Genomic DNA, 20,270 nt, shown 5'->3' with positions numbered 1-20,270 from the left:
CCCTGCCCGGCGGAGGCGGGAAGCGGCCCTTGGGCCGTGCCCACGCCTCACCTCAGCGCCGCGCACCTCTTGCTCGCTGTCCTGCCTGTCCCCTCGCCTCCCCGGGCCCTGGCGAGCCTCTCCGGTGTCCCCCGTGAAGGCGTTCCTGTCGGCCCTGGCTCCGTGCGCCGGGAGCTGCCCCCAGCCGCCCTGCCCGGCGGAGGCGGGAAGCGGCCGTTGAGCCGTGCCCACGCCTCACCTCAGCGCGGTGCACCTCCTGCCTGCTTCCCCGCTGTCCTGCCCGTCCCCTCACCTTCCGGGCCCTGGCGAGCATCGCGGCTGTCCCAGTGTGGGTTTTCTGTCTGCCCCGGCTCTCCGCTGGGAGAGCTGCCCCAGCTTCAGCCATGCCTGAGGGGCCGAGGGCCTCACCTACAGCATGTCTGCTGTGGGTGGGCGGCAAGGGCTGAGGATGCTGTGGAGGAGCGTCCGGGCTGATGGACCGTCCTCTTGTCACTATACCCCTGCATCTATCTGGCTGGTGGCTGGGTCCCACTGGGAGAGATTTGGTCACCTGCCTGCCTGGCTCACTCCGCCAGCAGCTGTGCGTGGCCTCAGCAGTACAGCCTGGGACAGCAGGCTCTTCTTCAGCTGGCCCTTTCCGCTCAGCTCCTGCAGTTGGTGTTGGTGTGTGAGGGTGTTTTGTGGGAGCTGTGGCGTAGGGACACCTGGTACTCTGGCATGGTTGGAGGAACCATCCCTCTCAGGGATACTTTTCACACCTCAGGTGTCAGGATTTCTCTACCTGAGGTTGTAGTGTTTTCAGGTGGCTTCACAGGGCCAGGGCTCTCCTCTGAGCGTCCTGGTAAGAAGAGGTGGTCTTGCGTGGAACATCCTTTCTGTTTCTCAGTGGTCAAGTCTTAGACACTTAAGATGATGGCTAGTTTGTAATTATTGTTGATAACCTGAAACTACTTCAGAAAGTCACCGAGGTGTTAAGCATAGACTCCCAGTACGTGGTCCTGGGATGTGTGCTTAACTTCTCAGTACAGACCTTGTGATGGAGATTTAGTCTTAAACCTTGCAGTAAGGAGCTCTGCATGTGCTCTGCAGTTGGGGCTCTGGCCTTCAACCCTGAACCATATGAGGGCGCTGTGCCTCAGGTTTAAAAAAAAAAAAAAAAAAAGGCTCTGAGATGCTGAGTGTTTGAGTGGCACTGTAAATTGAGCTGTATACCACTGAGGCTTTCTCAGAGTTTAAAACTGATATCTCTGGTTCAAGCTTTAAATCACTAACAGTTCTATGCTTGTGTCACTAGGCACGTTTTGTTAATCCTGTTCATGAAGTGCTGGGCTTCCAAAGCTACCTACTCCAGCAGAGCTGAAAAGCACAAACAGGCAGAGAAGGAACCTTTTTAAAAAGAGGAATGTAGTTGTAGGCACAGTATTAACTGCCTGAGATCAGGGAATGGAGGAGGGGGAGTGAAAAAGATTGGCGATATTCCCAGTAGAAAAGTTGGAAAAGAAACAGGACTTGTTAGTCTTTGTTCATTACTCCTCAAATATAAGCTGCAATATTGCAATATTTGTTTGTATCACATGAATTCTAAGCAACAACTAAACGGACCTGAGCTAGATGAACTTGGGATCAAAAAGTGATCGGTGTCAAAGCTACTCGTTTGTGGCACCTTTTGGGGACCATAGCCCATACTGCCACATGCGTAAGTGGCAGTGTTGGTAAAGCTCAGCTTGCATTTGCCTGTGGATCTGATCCTGGGAGTGCTGAGAGTGGTGTGGGCAGATGTGTTGAGAGATATATTTCTGCGTGTTGGGGTACTCTTTTTGTATTAGAGGAATCCATTCATTTACTCTTCATTCAGATAATCACCAGGAACAGGAAAAGGGCTAAGAGCAGGCACATGATACATGTGAGCGAGTTAAGGTTTATAATGCCCTTGTGAACTGAAAACCAGAGAACAGAAGACTCAAGTGTCTTTAGGATCAACCCAAACTTAAGATGAACCTCGTTAACTTTCGAAATGGTTTCATTAAATTGATCCACATCACCATGTAGATAGACCTTCTTATTCTAGCTAAATGGACATTTTGGCTTCTTAAATCTATTCTTAAACATGAAACGTATCAGATTTTAGCCCACTTACAGTGTTTACACAGCCTTTTGCAGTGATCGTGCTAAATCAGCATACTTGTAGTGAAAACTGTGCAATTTAGTAGTAAAATGTTTTCTGGAATCAGAGGAATTAAGAGTTTGCTTCAAATTATCTAGGAAGTCTTGAATCTGCTATGAGTGGAACTGAGATCAGGTGACTCCAGAGCCCAAATTCTTTGCCTCCTAGTCTGGCAATTTAAAATACCAAGACCATCACTACAGTGGGTTTTGTATTTTCCCACTGCTTCCTTAAGCCCTGTTTGCAGTGGAAGGAATAAGGCTTTGCCCTCAGCAGCAGCAGCACAGCCTCACAGGTGGGGATATGGACAAAGCCTGCATGCTGAGCTAGAAGACCTTGGTAGTGGAAACCTTGCAGCCTGTTTATCCTGGCATTTTTCTCCTGAGTAGCGCTAGTGCTGCAGTGGGAGATTTCCTGAAAACTCCAGTGTGGGAGTGCTTGTTGGACTTGAACTGGATGATCAGGACATCTCATTCAGAAAAGCTGGTTGCTAAGAAGTAGAGTAAGTAATAATACTGTATCCTGATCTCCAGCTGACTTAGACTTTGTGTGATCGTATTCCTCAACTATGCCATAAATCACACAAAAAGTGATATAAAATGATCAGGGCAAGTGGAGTTCTAATAAAAACAAAATCCCTGACACAGTGGCATGAAAACTGAGCTACAACCAGACCAAGCAATTGCTTCCTGGTAATGATATCAGATTCCCAGTGTGGCATCTAAAGGTTATGTTTTGTTTTTTAAACTCTGCTCGCAGATGCTGCTGTTAACCAGTATGTGGTCTGTTGTAGTTTCCTCCTACAGCTTGCGATTGCATCAAGAACGGTGGCCATACTCTTGTAGGTACATCAGGCCATAGCATGTTTAAGACTGGTGTACCTAAGGTCTCATCTGCACAGTTAAAGTACCGCATGTGAGGATATTCCAATTTGTTCCTCTTGACAACCTGGGAATTGCAGTGTAGACCAGATGTACTATGTTCCTGGAAAGTGCTACTGCCTTCAACTTGGTAGGACTGCATCCTATCTGGGGAATGCAGTTGTGTAAACACTTGGATTATGACCACACCGCAGGACTGAACTGTCCTTTCCTGGTGCTGGGAGACACAGGCAGGAGCAAAGTTCTGTAACTCTTCTAGCCAATGCTAGAAGACAGTAGGCTATACAGGAAGTTGCCTCTTCTTTGGAAAGTTCCAGGTTTGTAAGGCCGTGGTGTGTGTTACCTTGAGTTGTGTAGTGGACTAAAGTCTCTGCTTTTGAGATCAGTTCCTAGATGATGTATGTTAGGTCTCTCTCCAGCAAGGAAATTCCAGTTCGCTTGATACATTTCAGAACTACTTATCCATTGCTTTCAGGTGCAATTTCACAGTTACATTTTGACTATTGCTCTCAGTGTGCTGCCCTTACCCTCTCTAGCAAAGTTTGGCAGAGCAGTGATACCTTCTGTAGAGCTTTTTCAATTGAAGCCTGGAGAGCACAGTAGAGGAGGCCCTTTCAGCACCACATATTTGTGCTGTGACTGCAGTGATGCTTTTTCTGAGTCCTAGCAGGGCTTTTCAGTCCTGCAGACCCAAGATAAGAGAGATAGGCAGGGTCCTGTGCCGTTTGAGAAGACTTCTTCCCTGGTTGTACATGGCAAAATGCTGCCTCAAGCTTTCTGCAAAATTTGGGACTCCCAAAGGCTTCATTTAATATATTAATTTTTTACTTTTTTTTTGGTACTAGGGTCACTTTCACATGTTGAAGCGCTGGACTGCTATGCAGTCAGTTGGACTGCAATGTCTGTACCTTGAAACTGGTGTAGGCTTTTCATATTTCTTGTACCTAAATTTTTGAAACAATTACAGTTTTAAGAGGGTCACAGGTTCATGTTAAAATAAGCATTAGGTTTTGACTTGCAAATGAACTTGAAAACTCTTGTCTGTTCAGGAACCATATCTGAAAGCTGAAAATCACTGGGAAGCCTTTAGAGGCAGAGGTTTAATTCTAAGTAACTTCTCTTCCGTTTTGAAATCTGGAATCTTTGATTTTGGGTTCAGGACTGCTCTTTGGCCTGTCTCTAGTTAAAGTGGATTGTCCTTCTTGGTTGAGGTAAGAGAAGAGCTTGTGAATCCCTCCTGTTCAGGCTTGTTCATATAAAGTTTTCACACTACATCCTAAGAAATGCATGCTGGAAGTTGGGAAACCTTAAACATTTTGCAGTGTTGTCTCATACAATCTATGCAGAGAAGAAAAGGGCTTCTTTTCTTCCAAGCTTCATGTACATTTACCTTTGTTAAACCTCATGCAACTCCTGGTGGACAAATCTTCTAGCTTGTTAAAATATTTCTGAATGGTGGCTCTTCTTTCTGGTGTGTCCCCTTCACTTGGTACCATCCACAAACTTTGTGAAGGTGTAGATATAGACAAGCTTTGGCAAGTATGGGCAAGGAGAGATGATAAAGCATCTGTCTGAACTCTGTGTCAGCCAAGTGTTTCCTTTTTTCAGGAAGGTTAGGCAGAGGTGCTGTAAGTCTGCTGGAGGTGATAAGGGAAAATGCTGATTTTTATAAAGTCATGAGTGTGCATTTGGGTACTAAAGGTTAAATGCCAGAAATTTATTTCCTAGTTAGCTGCAGTACCTGGGAAATTCTGCCCCTGCTATTGCCCACAGTGCTGTTCACAAGTGATGTTGTGGTGCCAGATACAAACACTGTTTGGATGCATAGCTTCTTCTAGGGTCTCTGAACCCCCACTGATTTTCAGGTGGGTGTTAAGTGCCTACGCAGGAACTGGATGTCTGAGTGTGGTTTTGGATCCAATATGGAAGGCCAGTCAGGGCAAAGAGAACTGAGTAGGTTGGACTGCAGCCTCCAGGGAATGAGCAATCTCAAAGGACTCCTAGTGCAACAGTAAATCTGCACTGTCCTTGGGAAAAGAGGAAGAAGAATACAGAAGAGGCCACAGTCTGTTGGTTTTAAGCCTGACTGTAGTTACCTAGGGGAGAGCGAGTGATAAAGATGGGCCCTTCCCCTGATGGTTTGTCCCGTTTCTTAGGTACTTTAAATTGGTGAATTGTCACTTTGAAGGTGATGGCCTTTCTTCCTTGACTGTAGAGAGAGATGATGCCTGGTTTAGAGCAGATGCCTGAAGCTTGGTGAGCTCAATCTCTGTCCAGTGGTAGTGAGTGTTTTCTGTGTGCAACAGGGCGGTGCTGCCCTTCAGGTGACTGCAAGAGCCTCTGCTGTTATGTGAAGCAGGGCAGTGGAGGCATGCTAGGATTATAAGATGATACAATTTCCCCTGAGGAAACCTTCAGCTCTGCTGAATTCTCTTGTCTGGGAGAGGAGCTGTCTGGCATTCATCCATAGCTGGTCCATGAGCTGAAAAGTTAAATCTCTTAAAATTACTGTGCTGGGTTTCTTTGTGGTGGGATTTTTCTTTCCCCTTCCACAGTGGACAAAAGGGAGAGCATATTGTGGTTTCCTTGTTTTAGCAGACTCGGAGGCTGGGACAGAGGTGCAGTCAGACATTCCTGGGTATGATCTGCTTTCATAACTGAGTGTAAACCTGAAATGACACTAGAGCAAGACCTAATTTAAAGCTCTTGTTTTAAATTTGCTTGAATTGCACTTGTAAATAATAACTAACTTAAAGCTGAAGCATGGTTAATAAGGACAGGACTAAAAGCCACGTGTAGTTTATTAAACAGTATTTGTGTTGTTTTTTGTTCAGCACTTCAAATATTAACTTCCTTTTAACTTTGAGGAAATGGTTAAACTAAGATTTACAGTGTAATGGTTGAGAAATTGGGAAGGGGATGGAATTTGTCAGATGTTTAAAACTGTTCTCTTTTCAGCATGTTCATATGTATGTAACTAATGAACACTTAGGAGTGAAAGAAAAATCTGTTAAAGATTCAGCATTTCACAGATCTCGTTCAAAGATGTTGTGAAAATAAAAAGGGCTGGAAAAACAGTGTAATTGTTGGAGAGTATTAATGTGTGGGAAGGTCCAGAACCACGTGCAGACAACGCTGGAGATTTGGATTCCTGTCCCGAGTTAGCCCTCGAGCTGTTGTAGCTCCACCAGTACTACCAGGGGACAGAGACAGAATAGTGAAGCCAGCGAAGCAGGGCGATGTGATTACAAATGCTATTTGAGTGCCAGCACTAACAGTCCCGTTGTTATGGTTGTAATTTCAGCGATACGGTGTGAGGACCTTTCTCCTTTCCCTGCTGTCATTTAGCCTAAGAAAAGCTCCAGTGGCAAGGAAGATAATGTGTGGAAGAAGAGTGAACCACTGGTAGTACAAGAGTAGATTAGAGAGTGAGCAGATTGCTCGAGTGACCAATGTATGTGTAAAACTCTGGATAAAAGCATGTGAGAGTATTTTGGTGGTTTGAAGAACAGGGCCTTTTTTGCTAGTGAGCAATGTTGAGCTGACTTCTAAATTAAGGTTAGGAAATATCTGTAATGTGAAAGATATAGCCACCGTTAAGCACGGTGGTGAGTGGGGCTGTAGTGGGAAGTGTGGATTATTGTTTATTTTCATAAACTTGTCAGTTTGGTTGTCTGCCTTTTGAGGCCGAAATCATTTCAGCCTTTCCTGTTAGTTGAGCTGCATGATTCTGTCAGCTATATGGCCCTGTCATACTAACTGTAAAATCTAGGTTAGATTAATAATGCAGATGATGATGAACTTCTGTGACCCTATGAATTTTTGGGCTCCTGATGACTCCTGTGTCTCGGGTGCTCTGGGATGGTGGGGCTGGGCAGCAGCTGCTTTCCTGGACACTAAGTGATACTGGGGGTCTGGCACAGCGGCAGGTTCTGTTCATACGGGCTCTCACAGTGAAAGAAGGATGAGAGGGAGTATCCCAGCTTTTGATATGCATCTCCCCAGACGAATGTGAATTGGCAGATCCAAAGCATTTTATTTAATTGGAATGATTTCCAGAGATGTGGGGAAAAATAGCTCTGACAGTTACATGGTCTTCTGTTTTACTTCTTTGTCTTCAAAATCCAGCTTTCTGCAGTCCTTGAACATCATACAGACTAGAGAAGAAAAGCGTAGAGTATTTGTCTAGTGCTGATGTCTGATATCTCATGCTGAGTTTAGCACAGTATAGTATCTGGTAGTTGGAGGGTTTGAGGGAAGCAACACGAGGAATGCATTTCTTACAGAAAAAGCAAAATAATGACCAGAGTATTCAAGTTACCAGGTCCAAAAGATCTCATCTGGGCCAACAGGTTTGAGGACTCTTTAGAACCCAACTGGCAAGTTTGGGGAAAATTTAACTCCCTAGGAATACTTTACAGGCCTGATCCTGCAAATCCTTCCTGCTTGAAACTCTACTTGGCTTGTCAGATTAAACTGGAGATTGCTTCTTAACCTATTCCAGGGTGAAGACGCATGGCTCTTTCCCTCCATAGGTTTCACAATTCCAAACCAAATGTGAAACATAAGTCCTTTCCAATGGTTTAAATTATTTTCACACTTGATGCCAGAAAGTTGGGATAATGTCGGGTGGTGATGAAACTGACTACTTCTTACATATTTTTGGCACCAACAAAAATGGTTGGCAGTCTTTCAGGAGCTCTGGTGTGGCTTTTAGTACCATGGTACCAGATTTACAACCCTTCTTCTAAATAATTAAAACCTATATTAAAAAAGGGGGCTGGGGCTACCTCCCAGCTGGAAGATTGGAACAAGGAGGGGAAGTAGTGGAGAGCATCGTAAAGGAAGCTGGAAGAAGAAGTCACTAGAGCTTTTGCTGTCTCTGAAACAATTCTAACAAAGCCCAACTTGTAATTTAAATGAAGAGGCAGCCCTTTTGGAAACTCCAGGGCAGAGTGGGTCTTGTAAACTGGTATGCATTCTGTGGGGCCAAGAAATAATGTCAATTTTTCTTAAAAAATGGGAGCCCTTCTGGGAGGTATCAAGGCATTTTATACTTAATCAGTATTGACCTTGGGGCAAGGTTTCTTTTGAAAGACCCCAAAAGAGGTGTCTCCTGTCCCTTTAGAGACAGGGGACTAATTGTTACTGTCATGCTTTGCAGCCATGGCAAATAGAGAGACTGGGTTTTTTGGGTTTTTTTTTTTTTCTCCAAGTGCACTTTTGAAATTGGTGACCCTTTCTGAGAGATTCTGGTTTCCCTTGAATGTTGTTCAGTTAGTATGGCTGTCAAAAGAGGAGAGCTCTCATTTCTATTAGCAGAAATTTCTCTTGCTGGAAATACTAGGCCAAAGGGATTTCCTGGGTGTACGTGAAGACTGAATTTGGCAGGGAGGTGTGGAAATGTACAATATACAGTATGTATGTAATGTATATTATAAATCATATTAGTACAGTCAGCTGTTGGATATATAGTATTTGCATGTACGTGCAGAGCATTTATTTGGATGGTTGCCTGGCTGGCACAGAATATGGGGTGGGGTGGGGAGTGGGGGGGAAGTCTGGTCTCTCTTTATATGTATAGAATGGGTGTTGTAGGCATGAAACCTAGCAGGACCCCTTTGTAAGGTCCTTTACCTATAAGATGTACCATAGGCACAATCTGATGCCTCCTGGCAGGCCAAATGAGGTCTTCTGTTGCTAGCAGAAATTGGATCAGACCTAGAGAGTTTTCTCGGGGCTATATGGTAAAGAGCTGTATTTCGAGACTTTTAATTGCAATACAAATAATCATTGGGTTAGTACAATGAAAAGTAAGTAAGAAACCCTCATTGTACATACTCACTTTCTCCAATGTGTTATAACCTCAGTGTTGATTACTAAACCTGGAGGCTTTGTAGTTTTAAGGTGATATCTTTGCTTTCACTGTCTTCGTGCCAGAAAAGGAGTGGAAAAGGCATAAAAGAACCTTAAAAACCCTGGGTTGCAAGCAGAGGAGGGCTCTCCTGTGGCAGAAGCTGCCTTCCAAAGATGTTCTTGCCAGCCCTGGTGTAAGGTCTGGACTTGGTGCAAGAAAGGTAGGGGTTTAGTGCTCTGACCGGTAGCCTATGGAGTCTACTGTTATTTAGACAGGGTCTTTGCCTTCCTTGTGTGTTACTTGTTCCAGGGATGGTGGAAAATCTCGTGACTGGGAAGGTACAACTGTCCATTCCCAGCTTGAGCTCTGAAACCCAACCCATGGCTTGCAGGGAGAGCAGTGCTTACTATGTGACCCCTATTGTAGTCAAGAAGAGGTATTTGATCCCCACACCAAAAAAATGTAGGTGTCTCTACAAGTCATACTTAGGACATCAATTCACTTAGTGTTGTCTGCAACACTGATACACACAGGCGGTGTCCTGTTTGCAGGCAATCTCACCTCTTTGCTCTACTGAGATAGTAAATGCCATTTAATAACAATGCAATTCCAGCTGGCAGTTAGAAAGGTGATTATGAAAGGATTTTTGTTAATAGAATTTATTTGTCCTCATGTGAGCTGAGCATCTCAAGACATATGTATTTAGGCTTCCAGCTAGAGTGATGCTCTTGCTGGAGGGAGAGAAAAAAGGGAAAGGAAAGGTGTTGACAAGAACCCCCACCTTTTCTTTGTACATGTGCAGTGCACAGTGTTTCTAAATAGTGCTCAGTGATACAAAAAATAAATATGAGAAGCAGATAAAGTTCTTTAGTCTGCATGATGCAGACTGAACACAATCATAATCACTTTTCATTTCCTCACACTGTAAATAATGATTGCAGTGAAATGGTCTAGGTTCAGACTGGGTTGATAGACAAGGTTAGGATACCAAACTGATGGGGTATTTTTTTGTTCTCTTTTGTGGACAGGTTGGCTATATCCAAATTGGATCAGAGCACATGCTAATACAACCAGTGAATACATCAGAGACCTCATTTAGTGGAAAAGAACACTTCATCAGGCGAAGACGATCCACTAAATCAAGCCATCCCATGAAGTCACACATTCCTGATGAGCACTGCAAGGTTGTAGCAGGTGAGCTTGAAGTGGCTCAAGAGAGCAGCCATGAATATGCAATTATATTTTTAACTGTTGTTCTGCCAGATATGTCTGTATTTTGTAATTCAAGCATTCAGGCAGCTGGGGCTAGTGAAAAATGACATGCATTAATGAATCCTTCTGCTACCTCAAGCAGGAGTCACATTACAAGTATAAAAATTGTTAGGATATATGCTGTAACCTTCAATTTGTGAGAACATAAACTTGATGATGGGTCAGAGTAAACTTCTGCTTTAACCATGCAATGTGACCACTGCTCAGGAAGGTATTCACAATGTTTTTAGCAAAGGCCCAAATTTTGAAACTGTAGTCAGTGGTGAGGTGTGCTCTTTCATCTCGCCTTTCCACTAGGGTTGTGCCAAGTCAGCATGGATAGAATGGTGATACTTGCATTTCAGAATGTGGAAAGCGTCAATGCGGATACTTCTGATTAAATTATAAGAAAGTATCATCTGTGGAGTCCAGCTCCAGGGATCCAGCTCATAACAGGATGAAAAGATATCTGGAGAGGGGAAGAGATGCACAGTTCCTTTTGTAAAACAACTTGCTTTCTTTTTCAGCTTCTCACATGTCATCATTTTTACTTCTGTCTAGCAGAGCACACGATCCATAATAGAGTGTATCAGGGTACACAGTCAACTGGGCAGACTTTGTATTATTTTTTTTTTATTGCTTTTATATGGCCTTATATGCATTTGAAACTGCCAGATGTAGTTCCGAAAGGTAATTTTTTTTAACTAGGGACTTGATTTTGCTTTTTCTTTCTGGAGTTTGACCTGGCAAACTTAAGCTCTAGCTATCATGCTATAGGGCTTTTTGTTTCTTTGACTGGCAACTTTTAAACTGTTTGCTTTAAGGTTTTGTGAGATAAATGGAACTTTTTTTTCCCCCCCTCTTGCCTTGAGTTAGAGGGAATGAGCTCACAGAGATCGCAAAGAAACTTTTAAGGTGTTTGGCTTTCCTTGGAGATCTGTGAACCCAGGCTTGAGGTCTGGGAGTCCAAAATGTGATAGCAACTCATATAGGTATCCCTAGGTTAACTTTAATTTAGCTAGATTGGATATTGAAGGAGCTACAGCTGTGACAGCAGTGATCCTGTGTAAGTTAGGTGGTTGAGTGCTTGAGCAGTTTTTGTCTGCCATCCTGTTACACTGGCTGTGGATACAGATGTGCCTCGTGTGTGAAGCTATTCTGGACCGAACAACAACCTCTCAAGCAATTTCTAGTGCTTTTCTGCTTAAATAGTTTAGCAATATGAGATATATTGTTTCAGTGGGGTTTCTGTAATATAACAAGAGTTGGGAGATGAACCAGCTTCCTGAGAAATGGCAATGATTTAGATTTTAATTGCGTGTCTAGCAGTTGATAGTAGACATTCTCTAACGCTCTGGATTCAGTTCCCAGTGTCATGCTGACACACCTTGCCAGTGTTAGGATCCTGGACTTAACTCCTATGGGTCTCCATAGGTATGTGAGATGCTAGTGGTGTGTTCCAAATTGTCAGTCTTCAGTTGTGACCCAGCGTGACAACGTTGAAGTTGGTTTTTAAATAAAATTAAAAAAAGTAATGATTGTGGATCTGATTTTAAGCCCTAGAGTCTCCATTGGAATGGGAGACCAACAGTAACGAGATCCAGTTCTTTGGTGATGGTCCTCCTGGCAATATTTTTCTCCTGTCTTTCACCTTCCTCCAGCCAAGGCACAACAGAATGTCAGTAGCTTTACTATAATTTTGCACTTGGAGTGTGTGCCTGTGAACTGCTGCAAACCTTGCTGGTGTTCTAATGCTTACCACTTGAAATGCTGAAAAGATGCAGCTGTCTTCACCCTTTTCATTTGAGTATTTTGTTTGTTTGTTTGGTGTTAATAATAAAACAGATGTTGATATTGTTATTTCCTATCATTTTTCAAGAGAAAATGGCTAACTGTATTCACTGATCATAGCAAGGCATCTATGCTGTCTTCTACTGGGCTGCCAAAGGGACAAAATGGGAAGCAGGACTGGCAGGTTTAATCGGTACAAGAGTAAGACTCGCTAGTATGGGAACAGTTAAGTGGTCAGGAACAAAAGCTGTTGTGGGACGTAAAGGGACATGGCAGCAGCGGGAGGCACAAAGGTCTTCCTTATTGGGAACAGCAGTGGAAGAAGAGGTCTGAAGGAACTGACTGGAATAGGCAGCCATGAACTTAGTTTGCTTGTATCTCTCAGTTTTTGTATCTTTCTTTTTTTTTTTTATTTAACCAAGCCTATGTACCAGCAGAGATGACCTGTGCTAGCTCATAAGTTTGCCTTCTAGCTGGCACTGCCTGTTGGTAAATCCTGTAGCCAGGACCTTTATTTTCTCCTCTGTGGAGTTGAGCTCTTAGTAGTTCAGCAGGTTTATCATTCTCATGGGTTTAGACTAAGCAAGCCAATCTTCTTGATTCTCTGAGTATGAAATCTTGGTTCTGGTTAGCGTTACAGATCCCCTATGTCTCTTTTTAGAGGAAACGTCAGAATTCAGCACCACTCTGATTTCCTAGCCAAGTACTGTAGGTGTTGCAGCACTGTGTTCATAGAAAATGCATTTCAGAATTCTTACACTGTAAAAATAAGACAGCCATTAGTTAAAAGCTGAACTGAACCAAAACCAGTCCAGGAAATCTGCCTCATCCTTTTGCCACTGAACCCTCTGACCTTCTGTCTCGAGGCAGGGTGCTGCCTGTCCTTGGCAGAACTGAAATTTCCTCCCTGAGAAGAGGGACTAAAGGAAAGGAAATTGGGGAGACACTGGGTAATTATATGGGATCATAAATGGAAAGAGGAGGTGAGTGAGTACCAAGGTATCAGAACTGTAAAAATAAGACATTAAAAGGGGACACTGAAAAAAAGTGTTTCCGGTAGCAGCTACTGCTTCCTAAAGGCTTCTGGGGACGCACTACATGCTGCTCTTCTCTGCTTTGTCCAAAAGGGAATATGAATAGACCCCACAGTTGCTGGGATCCTCCCTGCAAGCTTTGTCCTCCTCATGTTGGCCCAGAGGCGATTGACAGGCAGGTCCTGAGCTTGGGGGACCTCATGGCACGGGCTAGGTGGACCCTTGGTCTTACATGATGTGATTGCACTTAACTCTGTGTGTCAGCAAAAGTAATTACGTATCTGTTAGGTTCCTAATCCATGGACAGCCTGAGGAACTAGAGTCCCTACTGCAAGGAAAGTCACTGAAGTTCTTATTTGTTGCGCTAAGAGCACACACATGCACACATGCGCACACACTACTACCATAGCTCTGCTCAGGCAAACGTGGTGGCCAGGCCACATGGGCTGAGTGTGTTTCTGGCTTGAGGCAGAGGGAGATTAATAGTCTGATGTAAAATTTATTTAAGGCTATGGATCTTGTTCTGTGACTGGACTTTTTTCTAACTGGTGTTACTTGAGGGGCTAAGCTAGGACTGGGTTTGGGGAGAATGTGGGCTTTTCTCACTCTTGCGGGAGACCAGGATAGCTTTAGTCCCTCCCCCAGCAGGTAGGTGAGGAAAATCTGGGACTGTGTGATTCCCTGCCCTGCCCCGGGATCACACAGAAGTTTGCAGAACAGCTGAGAACAGAATTTGTATCCCTTGGGTGCTTATCCTTTGTGTTGACTGCAGGCTGGCTATGCTAAAAAAGGGAGGAAAGCACCTGACTGCTGCACAATGGGGAGTGCTGCTTGCTCGTGCAAACAGCCACCGCTTCAAGTAGCCGTGTCATAAAATAATGAAATTGCTCATGGGCCTTGCCACTTAAAGGCAGACTCCTGAATGTTTTTCATTGTTGCGGGAAAGAAATGTAAGTCCTGGCTGTTAATAGGCTTAGCACGTTAACGACCTAATTGACTCCTGTCTGGTTTGGATTAACTTTTGTGCACAAGGAGTTTAGAAACAAAAAAATTAATCCTCTCTGACACACAAAAGGTCCATTCCTAATGAAATTGTGTGGAAATGATGATCTAGGGGCATGCTTCCAGAGTTTCTCCTGGGAAAAGGTCTCTTTACTATGGTACGCACCAACTGGCAGTGTGAAGGACTGTTCAGATTTGTACTAGAGGTTGTTTTTCAGTGGCTTGTAATTTGGCTCATCCAGGCTAAAACTTGGCAGGAAAGAATGGAGGTTGTAAATACGTGGGAAATATTCACATGCTAGACATTTTAGATACACATCCTGTATTATGCAACAACAGAAAAATACATGTCTGTGTAAATACAATATAAAATGAGTATTTTTCAAAGCTGCAGAATTGCCATGCTTGGGCATTTTCCAGTCCTTTGCTGTTCTTTTTGTATTTTCTGAACAGACAAGAATCACCTCTAAAGGTATTTTCTTCTTAAAATTTTGTAATTCAGCAGTAACTGGCATGATCTGGGGTTATTTGGAATTCAAATAAAATACAAAGCATCAGATGCTGAATTTTTAATGTTTATTGATCTTGTCTTAAGAATTTAGACAGGGCTAAATTGCTCAATCACAAATTTCTGTTGTCAGTAGTGGTCCAGTGATATATGAACTTAATTGATTGTAAAAAAAGATGCATGGTGATATAATGACTTGTGTGAATATGTGTAGGGGGAGGAAGCAAGCATTTCAAGAAAGCAAAATGAACCTAATCAGGAAGTGCCAGGTGTCAGCGCTACTGAGGGGATAGAGAGCACAGCTTTCCAAGGGCATTCCTCTTGCGTTCCACCCAGAAGCGTGGTACTTTCCTTGCAGACCCCGGCCATGGGAGAGGGAAACTGAGCTGAACAGTTCCTTGGGGCTAGGTAATGCTAGCAGTCTGGTTTGTAAGTGGTTGTTAAAATCTCTGAAACAACTCCTTTAGTCTAAGTGGCGTAACATGTCCTACAGCACTCAAAATTATTTTTAGAGCTGCAGGAGAACTTTGTAGGAGCCAAATTTCTCCTGGAATAATCTGTTTAAGAGGATTAATCTGGCTGTAGTCAGGAATGGGAAAGTACTTAGGGTCTTGCATGACTGGATCTTTGAGATTTGAATCTGAAAGTGCCTACTAAGGGGTTAAAAAAAAAAATCCCAGGTCTGTGGATTCAGGGCTGATGTTTTAATTCTTTTGTTTAAATTCTGAAGTGCTCCATCAGCAAAGGACAGATCCCATCACCGTGGGCCAGGTGCTATTGTTAGTCATATGATATGTGTATAAGTATTTTTTTTATCACCTCTCATCCAGCAGGAGAAAGAGTTCAAGTCACAATGCACATTTCCGCTCAGACATGAACATAAGCCCCTGTGAGGCAAACAGAAAACCTATTAAAAGGTTTCCAGGTGCATGTGCTGTGAGGGGGAAGGAAGGAATGGTTGGGTTTCATTTGCTCTGAAGCATGGCATCATTAGGAACATGGGAAATAGCTTCACACCAGTGATGTGAAACACTTCTTCGGTTCTCATCTCTAGACACTGGGCTGCATCTGGGGCACAAACCTGCTATCATACACTGTTCTGATTTTAAAGAACAAGTTTGATGACTTTCTTGTCAAAGGTCCTAGACTAGTGGTCTTTCTGGAGAGAGAATGGAGCCATAGGGAGTTTTGTTTGTAGGTTTTAATACATATAAATAAGAATTTCTCTACAGATAAGCCAGGTGGGAGAGAAGGAGATCTCTCTTAATGCATCATACATGATTTTTGCAGTGCCATTGGGTTTGGCCTAGACCTCCACGAATAGACTTCTCAATTTATTTGTAGGGACAAGAGGTAGCTGCAGGGCTAATCTATGTTTTGGCAGTATATGTGATTCCCACCAATCTCTGACCCCATAGGAATAGCTTATGGTAGACATGAAATGGGCGGACCAGAGAGGACTGCAAGGGAGCTGTACTGTCTCCTTTATTAGCCACCTGTAGCTAAGAATGGGGGTAGAAAACACCTGAGATGATAGGGCTTCTTTCATTGCCCTGTCTCTCTGTGACCTTGTAATATATACAATAAAGCTCTTCCCATGTGACAATATCCCCCACACCCTCACCTGCATTAAATGGATATAGTTATGTTAACTATCATGGAACAACAGTAGTTTAATTTGCTGAGATCTGGTCACATATTTTGCATGTTTCCTATGCCATCAAAGTCTATGGATGGGAAAATTTTTCAGTTTTCCTTGGTGAGAGAAAATATCAATGTTAAAGACAGCATCAAACCATGTTATGAAAGCATAGGAATCTCTTCTAACCATGTCATAAAACTTTCTGTTTCTCTGGGAAATGTAAGTTCTGTTATAACTTTTCCAAAGGTCTCCAGTGATGTATTAAAGTCCCCTTACATAGAAGGGATTTAATATAAAATACAGTCCAGGAGCATGAGAGAGAGCAGCTTGTCTTTGGAGGGAAGGTTGTTATTTCATGTTTATGATATAGACCTCACAAATTACTCTTAAATGTGGGTTTGCTTTAAACCCTTTTGTCAGTTTAAATGAACCAGTTTTCCTTTAATGCAAATGTGCTGCATGGAGAGAAGCATATAGTGAAAAGACGGTAAGATCAACCTTTTAATTCACAAAATAACAATGCATTGCTTCTTTGTATAGTTACTTCTCAATCTGTTTTAACAATTAATCAAGGCTGGTAATAATTTAAATAACTGCTAGTATGCAGGTATCAAATGTAGGGAACGCTATTCCTGAACAGGTATAAATCCTAAACATATGTTACTGCTATGTTGCATTTCCCCATCTTTAATCATTGTCTCTTAGCTGTGTTTTCTCTGCAGGTTTGGCTTGGCCTGAAATAGCAGTCGTTATGGCCAAAAAACATGTGCACTAAAAATAGAAAGATGTAATGCAACCTGTATTAGTCCATATTAGGAAGCATCTGTTGAAGAATTAAAGCAAGGATTTCAGCAATGGGCTATCCAGGAGATGTAATGTGATTAAGTGTTTGCAAGCATAGAAGTATTCCTTGTATCAGAAATTCGGTACTTTACCCATGAGAGTATGTCTTACTTGTGTGGATAAATCCCTTGGTTTCTCCAGCTCCGTGGTCTTCCAAACAGGGAGTCTGGATTTTCCCTGCAAGTGTGTGATTGTTTCCTTATGGCTGGTAAACAGCAGCCTTTTGGAGCAGTCTACCATTCAGAAGTTGTCTTTTTCCATCACATGTGGCAAGTGAAGTTTTATTGCTGGTCTGTTCTGGTTGCAGCCCTCAGCATGAGGGCAGCATGGATAATGTGAAGCAGGAGGGACTCCAGTTTCTTCTTCCTTCACTGTCAAGGTGCAACAGAGACCAAAAAAAAGGAGATGCAGATATGTGTAATGCATGGATTTCTTCCCCTTCCAGAGCAGCTGCACGCAGTAGAGCTGTATTGCTCCTTCACTTGGTTCCTAATAAAACATAGTGCTAGTTTCCATTGGAACTTAACGAAATATAAACTGGCAGGTGGTAGTGAGCTAGGTTGTCTGGTGTATGCCATCCTTGTGTCATGATGTTCATGTGTATTCAAGTGGTCATTCTGGCTAGAAACGCAGACAGGTGGCTCCAAGGAGACTAAGGTACATCAGTTACCTTTTAGCTGTCTCTGGTTTTTTTCCATATCATCATAAATCGTATCTTGGGGTTAGAGCCAAGAGTTGGGAATTGGGCCTCTGTTGGCCTCAACTCCCAATTTATTTGACCTTTGACCTTCAGTAGATCCCTTGGGATCTTTCTTATAAAAGCTACCAAGCGTTGGGCACCTACATGTTTGTGTGGCCAAGATGGGAACACTTGGGGGCAGGTTTTGCCTCCATTCAAAACTCTAAGCTTCCTTTGAGGTAGTTTGTAATTATGAGTGATCAGTCATAGGTGTCCCAGACTGTGAACCCAAGACTGAAGGCCCAGAAATTTAGAGGCCATTTAGACTGTAACCTCTAACTCTCAAACAGCTTCTTTATTTGCAAATTAGGGCTACTAACTCTGAGCTGGCAGTGGTACCAAGAGCCTTTGGATCTGAAAGTTGCTCTAAACTGCCAGTTTCTTTCTCAGCTGATCTGTTCCCTGTGTAGTTTGACATATCTGTATACATTAGGGATTAAAAATAACTACTATGATACTTTTTACTTCACTTTGACCTGCTGAGTCAGCATCATTATGGGAGATGAACCTGTATTCTTCACTGGCTTTTGCCCGGCTTTCAAGGAGGTCTGCCACCTCTCTCAAGGTATAGGTGTAATGGTGAGGTCAGACTGTAGGTGGGGAGCCCTGGGTTTGGTGAGTCCCGGGGCTCTTCCAGCCTCAGCAGAAGCAATTGGAGTTCAGCTGCCAAAGCCCAGGATGGGTTGGTAAGGCTGGCAGTTGTAAAAACATTCTTTGCAAACTAAGCACGTTCACTAAAGACTCATTAAAATAAAATAAACCTGGAGGCCAATGATGCCATTTTTCACAGTATAACTGCAGCCAAGCATTTCGTAGTCTCTAAAGCCCTGAAGTGGGTTAGGGCTGTGCTTTGTGATTGGTCTCACATCTGCTGAGTTTAAGTGATCAAAACTGAGGAGTCTGAGTTCAGAGTCTTATGTACATCACTCCTTATCACTTGGACCTAATTATGTTTGTGTTACAGGATCTTCTCCCATGGCCCCAAGCAAGTTGGGATCATTGTGTGTCTGTCACAAACAAAGGAAGTCAATTCAGCTTCGGAGAATTTACAGCTAGTAACAGAGAAAATCAAATACAGGATGAGAAATGGAGGCACAGAGGCTAAGAGGGGTGGCAGAGCAGATATTTCCATTCCCACTTTAACGGTATTACCATTAAGCCATGCTCACTGTGCCTGCTTTCTGTAACATTAAATTGTCTTCTCTGTCTTACATCAGTGAGTCCTTGTTTCTAGCTGGATGGAAAGCCTACAATGAAGGTGTCCTTTTAAAAGGAGATGAGCGCACATAGTTCGGGAGGTGGCAATCTTTGAAATTCAGCTGACAATTTGAACCAGTGAGCAGACAGAGATCATAGTGCTTATCCTGTGCTGTCTTACAGGCCTGACATTAAAGACAAAGTCCTGATGCATTATGTTGACGACTGAGCATGCTTTGCAGAAGAAAAAGGTTTTAACTGATGTGTCCAAGCCACAGACTAATTTGGATAACAATCTTTGCAATAAAAACTCTGGTGTTTGAGATGCAGCACAGAGTTCGTGACTTCTGTCTGAAATTCTTTTTGCTGCTGTGCCAGACAAATAGTCATGAACTTGTAATTTGGTAAAAAACAAAACAAAACAAACCCCCAAACCAACCAAAACAAACAAAAAAACCAACCCAAACCCCCCAAACCAAACCAACAACAACAAAAAACCCAAACCAACCAAACAAAAACCCATCTAAATGTTTTTGGGAGGTGGATTAGGGAGCAACGGCTCATTCTGCTACACAATGATTTTTCCTACCAGTTGACACGTGATTTTGTCTGCCATTCTAGTCAGAAAGAAATCGGGGGTGCATAATCGTTTTGTAGGACAAGGCATTAAAAATGAGAGGACAGCTCTCAGTCTGTTATCAGCTGTGATTTGCATGAGCAATCATTTTTAATCCATGAACTTCGGACTACCCACTGGCATCAGCTAGCTGTGGTAAATCTGAAATCTCAAGCTTTTAATGGAGGTATAAAAGACCAGTGCACAGGGACAATTTTGTGCTGTGTCCTGACAGAGGTGAAGGGGGCTCCATGTTCCCATGGCTGGAAATAGGTTGGGTAGTGCTGGCTGTGGCAGAAACTCCAATAGTGCCTATCCTTCTTAGCTTCCTTCTTCAATCCTTGCTTGTATCTACTCTGAGGTGGATGCCACAGGAAAGATGTAAAGGAAGCAACTGTGTGGAGCAAGGGCCCTGGAGCTGAAGTGTGGTGGGTTTTTTTGGTTTGTTTTTTTTTTTTTTTTTTTTTTTCAGGAGATCAGTGTTTTGAAAAGAATCTCTCTGTTGTTGTATGGATGAAAGCGGCAGCTGCAAGGTGACCAATGCACAGAGCTGTGGGTGTGAAGACCACAGGAGGCAGTGAAGGGATGTTTCTGGTTGTGTCCATGAATTTTGAACTGGTCCCCTTTATGTGCCTGTGGTGATCTCACAGCTCTGAGCTCTCCCGTGATCTGTGGTTGCTCTTTCAGCTCAGGCTGTGTTAGCACATGTCCTTCAGTGGGCTGACTGCTGCAGCATTTTGTCATC

At 43.2% G+C, this 20,270-nt stretch overlaps 1 protein-coding gene across 1 annotated transcript in view; it reads left to right on the top strand.

Moving 5' to 3' along the window:
- The first annotated feature begins 9,960 nt into the window (after positions 1 to 9,960).
- Positions 9,961 to 20,270, top strand: part of ADAMTS17 (ADAM metallopeptidase with thrombospondin type 1 motif, 17) — a 183,254-nt gene continuing 172,944 nt past the window's right edge. Inside the window, exon 1 of the mRNA XM_010572039.1 lies at positions 9,961 to 10,096. Coding sequence (XP_010570341.1) covers positions 9,961 to 10,096 — 136 coding nt within the window. The remainder of the gene's footprint in view (positions 10,097 to 20,270) is intronic.

This window comes from Haliaeetus leucocephalus, unplaced genomic scaffold (genome assembly GCF_000737465.1).
Source record: "Haliaeetus leucocephalus isolate CR32 unplaced genomic scaffold, Haliaeetus_leucocephalus-4.0 Scaffold339, whole genome shotgun sequence".
NCBI lineage: Eukaryota > Metazoa > Chordata > Aves > Accipitriformes > Accipitridae > Haliaeetus > Haliaeetus leucocephalus.
The sequence above is the reverse complement of the archived record's forward strand: the minus strand, read 5'-3'. Positions and strand labels throughout refer to the sequence as shown.